Source organism: Pseudoliparis swirei, chromosome 8, assembly GCF_029220125.1.
Source record: "Pseudoliparis swirei isolate HS2019 ecotype Mariana Trench chromosome 8, NWPU_hadal_v1, whole genome shotgun sequence".
Lineage (NCBI taxonomy): Eukaryota > Metazoa > Chordata > Actinopteri > Perciformes > Liparidae > Pseudoliparis > Pseudoliparis swirei.
The window spans coordinates 10,337,659-10,352,172 of record NC_079395.1 but is presented as its reverse complement, the minus strand read 5'-3'; the positions used below and the strand labels follow the sequence as shown (position 1 = coordinate 10,352,172).

General features: G+C 41.3%; 1 protein-coding gene across 3 annotated transcripts in view; it reads left to right on the top strand.

The window, feature by feature from the left end:
- Positions 1 to 14,514, top strand: part of LOC130198325 (low-density lipoprotein receptor-related protein 8-like) — a 69,356-nt gene that overhangs the window by 18,101 nt on the left and 36,741 nt on the right. For 2 of the 3 annotated variants that reach the window (XM_056421473.1, XM_056421472.1), the window contains exon 3: positions 7,424 to 7,546. The exons of the other annotated variant lie outside the window; for it this stretch is intronic. In XM_056421473.1, the coding sequence (XP_056277448.1) occupies positions 7,424 to 7,546 (123 nt within the window). The remainder of the gene's footprint in view (positions 1 to 7,423; positions 7,547 to 14,514) is intronic. 3 annotated transcript variants of the gene reach the window in all.

Sequence of the window (14,514 nt, the reverse complement as noted above, 5' to 3'; positions counted from 1 at the left end):
CTGCACCATGTCAAAATGGACGCACACATGTTGTTCATGGCACCGGAGCCGAAACAATCCACCAAGTAGAAGAGAGTTTGTTGCATAAAACAATCCAGGGAGTTGCTCGGTCGTAAACTTTGTGATCACCCGCTCTTTGTCCACGCAATTTCAGGCTGTAATACTACCTGTCGTCTGTTTGGTCTCGGGAAGGGCGTGGCACTCAAGATGATCGAGAATGACCTTGTCTTTTACAATCAGGCCAAAGTGTTCAGTCAATCTCATTCAGCAATGGAGGCGATCATTGCAGCAGGAGAGAAGGCATTGGTGTCAATGTATGGTGGTGCCGAAGACGAAGGAGTAGACGGCTTCTTATACCGGCGGTTCTGTGACAAGGTTTTAAAAGTCACCGCCGCCATGGAATCCCAAAGTCTACCACCAACCTCTGGCTCCTCTTAGTATCACAGCCTTTGTGTATACTATTAGGTTATGGAATAGGAAGATGCCTGCATCGATATGAGCCCAGAGGACTATGGATGGAACGTTGTTGATGGGCGATACCAGCCAATACAGATCGACCAACCAGCCGCTTCATCAGAACTGCTGGCCGTCAACTGTCTAACTGTAAAAAGGACTGAACCATCCGAAAGGTGCACATGCCGAAAATATGGCCTGCCTTGCACAAATGTGTGCAGAGAATGCCGTGGTGTAAGCTGTACCAACTCAGTTACCAGATTTGTCAAATGCATATGATGACGACGGTTGAGTTGGACCCATTCCAACAGTGTAACATCTACAATGATCAATCACTGTATTGACAATAGTAGCATGTTGTGTCACCTTTCTGCTATACTCTTCATGTGATGTGTAGAATTTATGTTGATAAGTATGTTACTAAAGTTCAATGTAGTTAATAAACTACAAAATACTTACCTGCCTTGATTATATTAGTATACAATTTAATTAAATGTCATATCAGTGCACATATATATATAATAAGAAATGGATTTTTGGTGGCCATATTGGATTTTCTTCCATGACCATTACATCCGATCAAGTCAAAACATACTTTAAATGATTTCTCATGTCCAAAAAATGTGTAATCGTATTTTAAATCATTCAAATGTCTCTTATAAAAGTGGAGATATGAAACATTATGTAATTATGGCGGCCATCTTGGATTTTTGCATATTTAACCTTTTTCCGCAACAGTAATTTCTTAGGACTTTTAGTATGTTATTCAGGACACTTCATAGAAGACCTCTGTGCAAAAATAAATTCTGTTGCATTTATTTCCATTTTTAATGGTAAAATTGGCTAGATTGCCTGGACTATTAGCCTCATTAGATTCTTTAATCGTCCGCAACAGCAATTTCAAGAACAACTTGTCCCGTGTCTTGTTGATGCCACGCTGTATTTTGTATGGTACCATGGTATCCTATTAATTTGGGAAGGTTTAATCATTTGCATGCCGGTTTATGCCAACAGGATACATTATGTTTCCTGCTTAGACATCACTCCCGACTTCACTCTGAGCTAATGAGGCCATTTGTCTTCTCATGCCCAGGAGAATGTGCTTATCACTGCATTACCCATTAAGCTTCTTGTGGCCTCCAAAAGGGAAGAGCTGTCATTAATATCCTTCAGGGTAAAAAAAGGTTTCTTCAAGGGGTTAGTGAGTACGCGCACGTGTGTGTGCGTGTGTGTGTGTGTGTGTGTGTGTGTGTGTGTGTGTGTGCGTGTGTACGTGTGTGAGTGAATGTCGGGTGACTGAAGGCTGTCTGCTGCTCTGCTCTGAACGATTGAGTGAGCTCTGTTCAGGGCACATTAAAAAGTAAATCCAGGAGCCTTATTCCACACATACATATTCATATTATGGTTTCATCAGTGATTTAGAGTTTTTATGTTTCCTAGTTGTTGTTTTCCATCGTTGTAATTGCAAAACATGAACAAATATGAATAAAGAGAAATATTGTGGATGTATTTCCTCTTAGCTTCCAATGCAGTTGGAAAAATATAACGATATCTCGCATAAAATAAAAAGCAGTGGATTTCTTTTCTGCTCCGAAATCCTGGTTACAGTCGGTTAAAAGTACAGAGGTGACCCTGACTTCCATTCTTTCTTCTCTTTTTTTGAGGTAAGATATAATATCTCTATTTCTACATTATGTTTGCTGAATTAACTGAATTGTGGTAGAGAATAGTGAAAATGTGGAGAGCATCACACATGTGTGTGTCATGTTTGAGTGTGCACATGTGTGTCGGAGAGAGGCAGTGTGCTGTGTGGAGCTTTGACACAACATGATATTCACCCATTCACAACCTTGGCATCAGGGAGTGCCTTCCTTCCCTGATGCCAGGTATGATACTGTGCAGTGTGCCTCTTGCCAAGCAGGACTAATTAACAGTCACGCAACGTTCACACACGTGGGCACAGTTTAAGGGAGCTGTTTGGGGTTAAGTGTCTCGTACTAAGGACACCATGACACTGACTGAGGAGCCAAGGATTGAACCCCCTATCTTTACATTACATTTCATTTAGCTGACGCTTTTATCCAAAGCGACTTACAATAAGTGGATTCAACCGTGAGCACAAACTCAGAAGTACAAGAATCGAGAAAGTACAATTTCTTCAAGAAAGCCAAACTACAAAGTGCTATAAGTAAGCGCTATTTGAGTGCTACTAAAGTGCGACTTTCTTTATTCAAGGTATATCTTCTGATTTAAGGATTGCTCGCTCTACAGAAGCTTGGTTGTCAATGATATTAGTCTTGTTGATGTGTGTGCAAAGTGTGTATGGTCTATTTGATTGCCGTAAGAATATGAAATCCATATCCTACTGTTCAAAATGTTAATGTATCTTATTCTTTGATAAAAAAGTGGTTGGCACAAATCTGTGTTGATTGAAAACTACAGGGAAGAATGTATTTACAACCTGAAAGGAGCATTTTGGAAGAAACATTAAATAACTAAGCTCAAAATGTGTACGCTGCTAACGGCGGATTGAAGCTACAAATTAAGGAGTTGAAGGACACTAACTACAATCTGTAAACAATTTACTTTTGGATTAATTTAGTGTTTTGTTCCCAAATTCAACGAGGAAACGTTCTGAGTTCGCGATCTCTTTGCTTTTGCCGCCTCCATCTGACTCCCTCTCCATGGCAACAAGGGCTGAGGATTGTGGGTGTTGTAGTTTTTAAGCCATCCACCATGGCTTAAAAACTGACTGATTTGATTTCTCAGAAACAAAGCTGAAATATTAAAAGCGGATGGCAATGTCATAAACCTATCTGACGACTGGTGAATTAATTGGAGAATCCCTCATCCTTAACGGTTATTTCGGAAATCACGAGAAAAACTGGCTTCATACAAAATGGGGAAAATACTGACCAAACAACCGACCTACAGACCACCATTGCCTGAGAGCCACAGCGATGAATTCTGGTCCGGTAAACAGCACCTCAAGGCAGGATTATGCAGATTGAAATGCAGTTTTTACACCCTGGCACCCCTGAAGCTGCTGAGGAAAATCATACATCAGGTCACATCAGGGTTGAAGAAAACCGGCCTCTCCATATCTGATAATCATGTCAAGCACAACATCAACCTAATGTAACCCATTCTGTAAATCTACCATGCACTCCCTCATGATCTGCGTTTATAAAGATGAAAAGGGTTAGAAGCAGTGAAACGTTGACCATGGCCCCAGAGGAAAAAGCTTCAGGTGGGGTTGTTGAAGCGTGGCGCTCCTTCCCACAGCACCTCCTTCAGAAGACATGGCTGCGTGCTCTCCTCTGTGCCGGGCCCTCATTTTCTCTGTGTCACATCCCATTTGTAATGCTCACGATAGGTGACTCACTCTACACAGAATGGCTGTTTGGTTTCTTCTTTGATTTTTCCGAGATGCACCGGAGCTCTGTGTCAAACCGCTTACTGTGTGTGTGTGTGTGTGTGTGTGTGTGTGTGTGAATGAATGTGTTTCCCTGTACAGTGCCCGCCATAGAGATTAAAATCGAGTGCCATCTCTGCCATCTACAGTTATATTCCATTAGGATCTAATCCAGCATTATTACTGTGTGTGTCACTCTCCATCTCTCCTGCTATTACTCACTTGCTATTTCTCGGCTTTCTATTGAGAAGAAGAAGCTTTCTTTCTTCTCATTGTCCTGTCACGTTTCCCCTGCAGCCCCCCGCAAGCCAAACAATTTAAAAACCTCTGCTAATTAAAACAGAAAGTCAATCCAAGCAGATGGCATGAGCTGGCCTAGGTAATTATTGCCAAGTGAACAATGGCCCCTGTAGACCTCCACTGAAATGAGTAGAACGCTTATTGGATTGGTAGAAGAAGCTCAGACTCTCTGAGAGAAACTTCACACTGCACATCTGACCTGCAGAGGCCACGAACCGGATGAATGGGAGCTTTTCAAGGCCTTTCTTATGACATCAAATGAAGTCTTTGGCGCTTACTGCATTGCGTTAGATTCTCAACTTCCCTCATCTCCCTTTTTATTTCTCTCACGGGAGTCCAATTAATTCTTTAATTGAATACAAATTTGAAGCTGTTGTATCTTCCAGGATTTTTAGAATCTTATGAATCTAATTATCCTGCTTGCTTTAGACTCTGTATTTTACCTTAGGGACGGTCTCTCTCTCTCTCTTTCTATCTCTCTCTATCTCTATCTCTCTCTCTTAAAGTGCCACTCCCACTTACAGGAGTGATATAAGGGTTTTGAAAATATGCATCCCTTATGCGAGTACATGTGTTCTTGTGTGTGTGTTGCAGGAAACATAATGTGAGCCCACCACTAATGAGTTTATACACTTGAGAGAGGTGTTAGTTAATAGGATGTCACAATCCTCGTTTGCCCCATAATCATCTTTCTTCACCTTACGGCCTACATTCCTGCTCTATGATGAGGAAACGAGTCGTACTTAAGCTGCACTCCCGAAAATCTACACGTTATCTAAGAAAAACAACAAAGAAAATGTGTTTATTTCTTTTGTGTTGACAAATTTCGAGGCGAGGGGTTTAGAGAAGGGAGAGACCTGAAGGGACGAAGGCCGGAGGGGGAATGTTTGTCTCAGTCGTTTATTGGGGGCAGTTCATTACGTCTCGCCGAGAAATAATTTAAGATGTTAATTTACATCTCTAGAGTGAAATTAAACATGGGTTGCTAATTGTTGTTACAGGCTCCAAACACATTTACCAACTAGAACAGGCACTCGGTAGAGCGCATACCTTCGCATATCACAAGATTGGGCATTGAATTATGAACATGTTGGCATTAGTTGCATGCCAATTGGATACAAATTGACCGTGCTCTGGTAAAAAGAAGATTTTGACCTTTTCATGACCTTGACCTTTGACCCGATCGATCCCAAATTCTAATCAAATGGTCCCCGGATAATAACCAATCATCCCACCAAATTTCATGCGATTCGGTTTAATACTTTTTTAGTTATGCGGGTAACACACATACAAATAAATAAATAAATAAATAAATAAATACACGGCGATCAAAACATAACCTTCCGCATTTTCAATGCGAAGGTAATTAAACACGTCCTATTAAAGGAGCACTTGAACATTTTACAATTGATTTTCATCGGGTCAACAAGCCAAGATGAGCCGATATCAGTTTGACTTTGGCAATTAAACAAGATTTAGAATTGGAGGCCGCCAGCGTTTTCTAATAGGAGTGCTTCTCGGTGGCAGGCTTTCCTCAAAGAATTACAATCGCATCATAGATAACGTGGTGACCCGTACTGTGAATGTGAGAATTGCATTTCTGTGGAAAATATTGCACGTTGAAAGCCAGCCGCGAAGACAGAAGGGTGAGGGACATGTTCTCCTTTCACAGGTTTATTACATTGACAGGTTTACACTTCAACATCTTTGGGAGAGAAAGCCGCTGCAACATAATAATGAAAATGTACACTAGTTTATTTTTGTATGTATACATGCTATTTTGTTACCTTAATAATTCCATAATTACTTTGATTGCTTCTGTTGTACTTAGATAATGTTTACTGAGGTACATACATATGGTCATACATAATACCTGCATAACAAACTTATCTAGAAACCCTCCATCTTGCTGACAAGATTGAACTGAATTCAACACCTGAACATTTACAGTAACCAAGTTAGGCCGGCAGAAATGTCCATCTTAAGGGAATGCAGCTAAAAAGCAAATATGACGTCTGATAGGTGTGAGGGCCTCTGGAGCTATTCAACCATTAATAGGTAGTCCTGATGAATACTGGCAGCTCATTGGTGACTGCACAACTCGATGTGCATGTCAGTGTCACAAACGTTACGACATTTTGCTCTTCTATATTTAGTCCGGACCATTTTTCAAACCATTCCACCGTGACAGCAGTGAGGAACAAGGAATGATCTGCATGTAAAAGTTACAACATCTATGTTGTAACTAACTGGTATGGTGGAACCCATTTTTTGTAAAACTCCTCCACCATGTTCAAACTACCACTGACACCTTGATGCTCTTTAGTTATAACGTCAGGAAAGAGCAGGAGTTGAGGTGAGAAGAGAGTTAGGTGAGTGTCAGCGCAGCAAAGGCTCTTGAGGAATCACAGCCTGCTTTCCTTCCTTAAAGCCCCTCAGCTGAGCTTAAGCTCCCTGCACATCTCTTGACACTTTATCTAATTTGCAGCATCAGAGCCACGATGGGGCCAGTTTAGGAACTGTTGTGACCGTGTAACAACACCAGCCCAGAGAGCTGATCTTGGGGCCTTTAAGCCAGTGATTTATTACACCGTGCTGCAGGTCCTCTCGGACCAACAGGCTGCCTCTGTCTGCTTCTGGCTCACTGGCCGAGATCGCAGCCTCGTTGCTACAGGTGGAGAGTCTTTTTTTGAGTGCGTTACTCTTCAAACACAGAGGGTTAGCACGATTTGAGTAGTTACCGTCATGAGCTCTGGGCCGTGACCTGAACGTTTTGATCACTATTAGTTTCCATCTTTAAAATGCTCAAATGACAGCTTTTTTTAAATTTCCAATTCTCTGCATGCCTGACATGTTCATCTGCCCTGTGGCCTTGCAGGGTTGTAGCGTTCCGTGGTGAACAGGTTTAGGAGGTAACAGGTTTAAAAGGCTCTCTGAGCTTGCGGTGCTCAGTAATCGGCATCCATTTAACTGCTGGGTGATGGATAATTAGAAAGAGAGGTTAGACATTTGGAGATAAGCAGTTGAAGGGGAGGAGAGCTGGAGACAGCACGTTGAATACGAGTCAAGAAAATAGGGGAAGTGGAGATTATAAATGAGAGCGCTGTCTCGGAGTAGTGTGGGTGAAGGTGAGCCTGATCTCTGACAAGAGGGACGATTACTGGCATTCAAATAATAATGTGACCAGTTTCATGACGGAATCATATTGTCTTAACACGTTCTCGTCTGAATGTTATTCTCTGTGTCTCTGAGCAGCCAGGAAGACATGTGCCCCCGCAGAGTTCGCCTGCCTAAATGGTCAGTGTGTCCCGGGACGGTGGCGATGCGACGGGGAACCAGAGTGTCCCGATGGCTCTGATGAGGCGGAGGAGACCTGCAGTAAGTGAAACCATTCAGCTGCGCACACCAAGGACATCTTTAAAGGATGCTTCAAGTCTATTTAAACTTGGGTCTTACTGCTTTCTGAGTCTGCTGCATGGTTTTAACTCTTCAGGTTTAAGATATAAACCACGATAGGCTATTTTGAGGATAAACTGAAATTGAGTGCACTCATACTCTCAGTTATAATCCCTCTTTGTAATGAACAATATTGCATTTATGCGCAGTACATGCACAAGGATACATGAAGGTAGATGGTTTGGAAACAGATCATATTGTTCCCCTTTACTTCTTCTTTCGAATATGTAAGAATGCTTGTGTGTCTTCTTCCTTATTCAATATTTTTATAGGGATGTTCCTGAGTTATGAATCAGAGCTCACAATCAACATTAACGTTATTGTTGATAAAAAAACATTGACAAAACCATAGAAATGAATATCAGGTTGGAATTTCCCTTTCTCTGAATTGTTGAATGTGTTACTTTGAACTCGACTGGAGGACATACGAGGCAGAGTGGGATATACTGTTACTGTCCGTGAGATGTTTTACACTAAGGAAAATGAAATGGTGGCTGGCTTAATATGGTGGCATTTTCTGCGTCGACACATCTTCACGTCAGTCGTTTTAGACAAGATTTAATTTCACTCTCGTAGAACCTGTATTCGGGTCGCTAATTTACCTTGTTATCTCAGCTCCAGCTGCCATTCAGCCGCCTCTACGCGCCCACACACTTCAATACTCAATGCTGTCTGATGGAGAGTGCATAGAAAGGCCTCGACTACCTCTCTGCCAAGCTGTTGGAGCCGAGGATCGCTGGCTGGCTCACTTGTAGCCTGTGCCAGTCTAGCACACCCACAGGCTCTGATGGGGGTTACTGGAGGTGACCTGACGTTTCCACAACCAAGCAGGGCCTCAAGTGTGGGAGGCTTGAACCAGTTATTAATTGTATTCTTTCTTTCTTAAACGCTCATCTTGTTTTCTCCCATGGCTGCTTGCTATCTGTAACCCCAAGAGAGAAGCAGATAGAGCTAAAGTTCTCTCTTGGGGTTACAAGAGAAAACGCACTGAATTGATGAATAATGACGTCCTGGGAAGAAGCACAGAGCATCCAGTCACTGGAGGATAGCTCCAGAAATCTGTCCTCCCGAACAGGCGTTTCAACCCTTCAAGGTCTTCTTCAGGCAAATGTTGGCCTCACTGTTATACATTATGTTCAATGAAACAACTAAACTATGCCTCTATTTGTTTTTAGTGTTGCAGCTGTTTGATCTGAAATGCATGCTGGGATACAGGACTTGTCTGCCCACACAAGTTCACAAAAGTCCCCTCCCAACGCTAACACATGTAGATGGTGACTGTTTGTGTTCAAGAGGAGAACTTTACAAGAATGACTCAACTTGCCTTGGTTATAGGTTGGTTAAACATCATCAACATCATTCACTAGTTTGAAACTGAAACTTTTGGCCTACCCATCATTATAATGCTCTTTAAACCAATTGTTAATGTTATCGTGGGAGGGAATTAAATGGCATCAGGCGGCATGGGAAATGAATCAAGAGAGAGAGTCGAACAAATCTTTCAGAGAATATTCACTTTTGTTTTGGTCCATTTTATTGACTGCGGATGTGTGCGTCTGTTCAATGAATAATGTAGCAGCCGAGCAAAGCTTCTGATGCCACCCCAGAAAGTTGAGTGCGAGAAAGGAGACATAAAGGGACCTCTCAAGGATAACATGTTTATATTGGAAATCCAATTAAAGATAAATGAAGGAAGGATTCATATCTTGGCTGCAGAATGAGGAGATGGAGATCTGGGCCGCGAAAAAAGCCATTTATATGGAAATCCCTTATGTATTGACTGGTGATGTTGTGATGTAAAACTCCTGAACACCAATATTGAACATTGTTGTTTGTGTTGATGTTTCTATCTGTCTTTTTTCTATAATCAGGATAGATTCTTTATTTTGACACAACTTGTCAGAAATATTTTGTTTCGGTATATTAAGGTGTAGAGAGATACTTGATATATTTTGATTGTGCTGGAGGCGCAATGGAAACACTAATGTCCTTCTGCTCCCCTATAAAGGTCAGACTGTAATACAAGCAGTCTTCAATGCTTTGCAGCGCTGCTTATTATGTGTTCCAGATGAGAAGTGTCTAATTGAGGCTGTATCCTGAAAAGAGGGGTTGCTAATGAGATCGACTTCATCACAGATGTCTTTCTGTTTGAGAGAATCCAACTGTGCAGCAAGTACACCGGAGAGAAAAGAGACTCAAGCATGGACGTTGTGCAAATATGCATTTAGCATCTTAAGCAACAGCAACCAAGCTACTTGTGCAAGGCTCTCTTATCTTCTATCTCATTCATCTCGTTTCACTGGTAAATGTCCTGTAATAGCCTAAAAAAAAACTAAAAAAAAAACTGACATGAACATTTAGCATTCCAATCAAGGGAGACAAATCAGATGTAGGAAAGCTAATTGTTTATTGATTATAAACAGGGAGATGTCTAATCCAGGGGTGTCTGCTGTGAGCTGCAATCAAAGACACTGATGCTGGTGACTGATTAGGCAGATGAAACGATGAAATGAAGAAACAATGAAATGATAAAACAATGAAACAATGAAACGATGAAATGATGAAACAATGAGTTGAAGAACCGATGGTGGTGTGGTGCGTGGAACAGCAACATGAATGTGATAAAAGGCAGGAAGGAAAATCATATTTAAAAAGAGAGGGCACCAAGATGATAGGCTGCATGTTGCTGTGCTGCTGTGCTATTGGGTAGAGGTCAGCTGATCAGGAGAAAGGGAGCTAGGAGGTAGCATGCATAAGAGGAGTGAATGGCAGTATATGAGAAATAAACTACAGGCCTTAGGTATATTTCTCCTGACTGAACTTATACTAAAGCTTCATTTTCAGTCTAAAATTCCCCCAGTATCAGCATTTGGCTTAACACTTCAATCCCATGCAACATTTCACTTTATAGTCAAAAGCTTCCAAGCTTCACATTTATCAATTAGACTTTGCTAGAGTGATAATTGTGTTACCGTCTTAACAGTTGTGGGAAGGGCGGCATTTCACACAGACTGCATCCAATCTTTAACGTGCTACTGCTCGAGATATGAAATGTGCCATTATGTAAATAGTAGAGAACAGTGGGTGCACAACCGTTTTACACGGGTTAATTACATATAGCACAGCGTACACCTGAATGCATCATGCTCCAGTTGTACTGAAAAGATAAGACAAGCTGAGCTTCACATGCAAAAACAACCGTTGTCTTGTTTTTCATTTTTTTTGCACACATACACTACCGTTCAAAAGTTTGGGGTCACTTAGAAATGTCTTTATTTTTCAAAGAAAAGCACTGTTTTTTCAATAAAGATCACATTAATCAAAAATACACACTATACATTGTTAATGTGGTAAATGACTATTCTAGGTGGAAACGTCTGGTTTCTAATGAAATATCTCCATAGGTGTATAGAGGCCCATTTCCATCAACTATCACTCCAGTGTTCTAATGGTACATTGTGTTTGCTAATCGCCTTAGAAGACTAATGTCTGATGAGAAAACCCGTGTGCAATTATGTTAGCACAGCTGAAAACAGTTATGCTGGTGATATAAGCTATACAACTGGCCTTCCTTTGAGCTTGAAGTTTGAAGAACAAAATTAATACTTCAAATATTAATCATTATTTCTAACCTTGTCAATGTTTTGACTATATTTTCTATTCAATTTTCAATTCATTTGATAAATAAAAGTGAGTGACACGAAATTGTCTGGATGACCCCAAACTTTTGAACGGTAGTGTATTCACACACACACACACACATGCACGCACGCACGCACGCACGCACACACACACACACACACACAGGAAGCTATAAGACATCTTGGACTCGGTGCTGTAGACATCTGTGCCACAATCATTCTGGCTCACTGAGTGGATTCTTAATTACACGCTGGAGTAGCATTACACTGCTTTATTAAGAATTCAAATTCGGGCCACACTGGGCGAGTTACTCATGAGCCCTGAGAAATGAATGACACTTTGGAGGCCCTCATAGTTTTTGTATTTGATTAATGTGTGATCGTAGAAACGGGCCCACTGCAGCCAGCTGTGCAGAAGCTGCTCTGCTCCTGGCCAGAGCGGGGGCATTTCTCTGGGCTCGTAGTTGCCCGAGTTCCCTTTGTGAAGGATTTAACAAGAGAGGGAAGGTGTTAGCTCCTTGAGACTTTCTGACTAAATTGCTGATTACAGCTCAGTTTTGCATGTCAGTATGCCCTTTCTGCTTTAAAAAAAGTTGACAGACTTTCAGTGTTTCATCTTTCTCAAGGAGTCTTTTCTTATGTGAAGGCATAACCCATAACGGGTGCATATTTGGGAAATGTGGACAAATATGTAGTTTTTCTTTTTAAATCTGCCAATTAGTAGAGTTAAATCTGGTCTTCTCAAGTGATATGTAATTTGTAGTGGATTATGGATACTTCTTCTCAAAGGAATTTTGATGGAAATCCCTTCCTGTAAACCTCGTTGTCGATAATAAGTCTCAACACCGTTGAGCTTTTTTTTGTGGAGCAAATAATAAAGCTGAGCTTTTTTATTGACTTTCTAAAAGAAAGATGTTCTTGGTAAATATTTTGCACTGCACATACTAAACGTTACATCAATTTGTGTTTCAGTGTGTGTATTTCTTTTTTGTGGAGATGTGGGCTATTAAAGTCTTTATTTTGCAAGTTACTATGTAAGTAAATCAGAACCACGGTTGATGAAAGTCTCATAAATAGTAGAGTCTGACATTCTTTTAATTTTGAGGCGAATAATACAATCCACATTTTTACACAAACACTGGATATAATAGAGTTCATAAGAGGGAACTGGTGTTCTTCAACCAGTTCTTCTTCTTTTGGAAAAGGTTTTGAATTATTGAACATTTCCAAAACCCCACAGTGCCATTTTGTTGTCAATGACCCAGATGACAGTCACAAGAGACATACAAAGCATTACATCCTCACATTTGAGAAGCTGGAACAAGATCACGTAATTTACTGGGAAAAAAAGCCAGTGCTGTCAATTAACAGCAAGACTGTGTTTATGTCCACTGATTGGGCTTTTCTAATATTATTTGAATGGTTAGCACTGTGATAAACTGGCAACCAGTCAAAGACGTATTAATTGCCGATTTGAAAAAAACAAACATGAAAAATATTTTAAAAGCACAACTTTTAGTCTGCTTTTATTCAGCTGTCACACTCGGGGAGCTCAGGCACAGCACTTAATATTAAGTAAAGATACATGCCACAGCGCATTAATTGATTATGCGCTTTGCAGAAAATAACAATCTTCCATCTTGTAGTTTGCAAGCAGCAAGTGTTTTCCACTGTAGCAGATCTATAATTCAGAGAGGAGGACATGGCCACGCTAACCGGGTGTAATGAAGCGCTGAATCTGAGTATGACTCGTGTTTTTGCGCTTTGTGCCTTTTCTGTAAGGCAGAGAAGCTGAGATATCTCATTAACCACCAGAACCCAACCATTGACTGACTCGGACCCGGAAAGATGCTCACAAAGCCACACAGACTGTATCAAAATCGTATATCTCAGGTGTTTGGAATAATGGGTCAGAATGACTCAGATAGAAGGTTTGTGAGACATCAAGATGTGCTCATTTTAAGCAGTACATGTTACTAACAGTAAATGGCTATATCATCCACACATAGAAGCTGTCAAGAACTTCCTCTACCACCTCAGGCAGCTGAGGAAATTTAAAGTTTCCCAGAGGATCCTTCAGTCCTTCTACTCTGGAGCTGTAGAGAGCGTCCTGACAGGAAGCATCACAGCCTGGTTTGGCAACTGCTCCGCTCAGGACAGGAAGGCTCTGCAGAGAGTAGTGCGTTCGGCTGAACGCACTATTGGAACTACACTCCCCACCCTGCAGGACTTGTACACCAGGAGGTGCAGAACCAGAGCCGGCAGGATCATGAAGGATCCTCACCACCCCAACAACAGACTGTTTCAGCTGCTGCGGTCAGGCAGGCGCCTCCGTAGTCACGCTGCAAGAACAGAGAGACTGAGACGGAGTTTCTTTCCTCAGGCCATCAGGACTGTGAACTCCGACCTCACCAGGACCCCCACATAGACCCACACAACTGCCTCTCTTAGGCACACACACACACACACACACACACACACACACACACACTTACTGTAAATATTGTGTTGTTTTTTATTGTAAATAGTGTGTACTTGTTGCCCTTGCACATTCCTGCTGAGCATTGCCACTTTCATTTCACTGCACACCCTGTGTGTGTATGTGACAAATAAAACATCTTGAATCTTGAATCTTGAATCTTGAACTAGCTGTAAGATGAACAACTTTTTATTATAAATTATAGGCAGAAGAATAGCCATTAATTCATGTGAATAGGCTGCAAATGAGTACTTCAGGAACTCGTAGTGTCGTGTTACATTTGTCATGAAGCTGGTCCGATCAGTTTCACACCATTTTTTTTCTCCAGAGCATTTATTAGGCCTTCCTTTATCACCGTGTTTTATCACATGCCTGGTGACAACGGACACATTAAGGAGTCTCTACTTCTTCACTGAAAGCCAAGTTTAGGGTAAAAGGCTGTCTGCAATAACAAGGTCAATCGTGATGATCAAATGAAAAGCGAAGCTATTAAACCTGTCTAGACGAACACTGCCGTGAGTAAAAGCTGATGAGCTCGAAACAGATCTCCTGCCAAAGTGCCACAGTAGAGATGAATCCTTATCGTTTTACTCTGGTGCTAAACAACAGCCAGGCAGTCAGTTTGTCTATGAGTAATTGGCTTTTATTATGGTTCTTCTTTCTCAAGCTAAAACCCCATTACCTAAATCTGACGTGTCTCTAATCAATAGCTGTCCAGACGGGCAGTGAGTTACCACTGCGTGGTCATTTTGAAGTTAGATTTTCTTTTC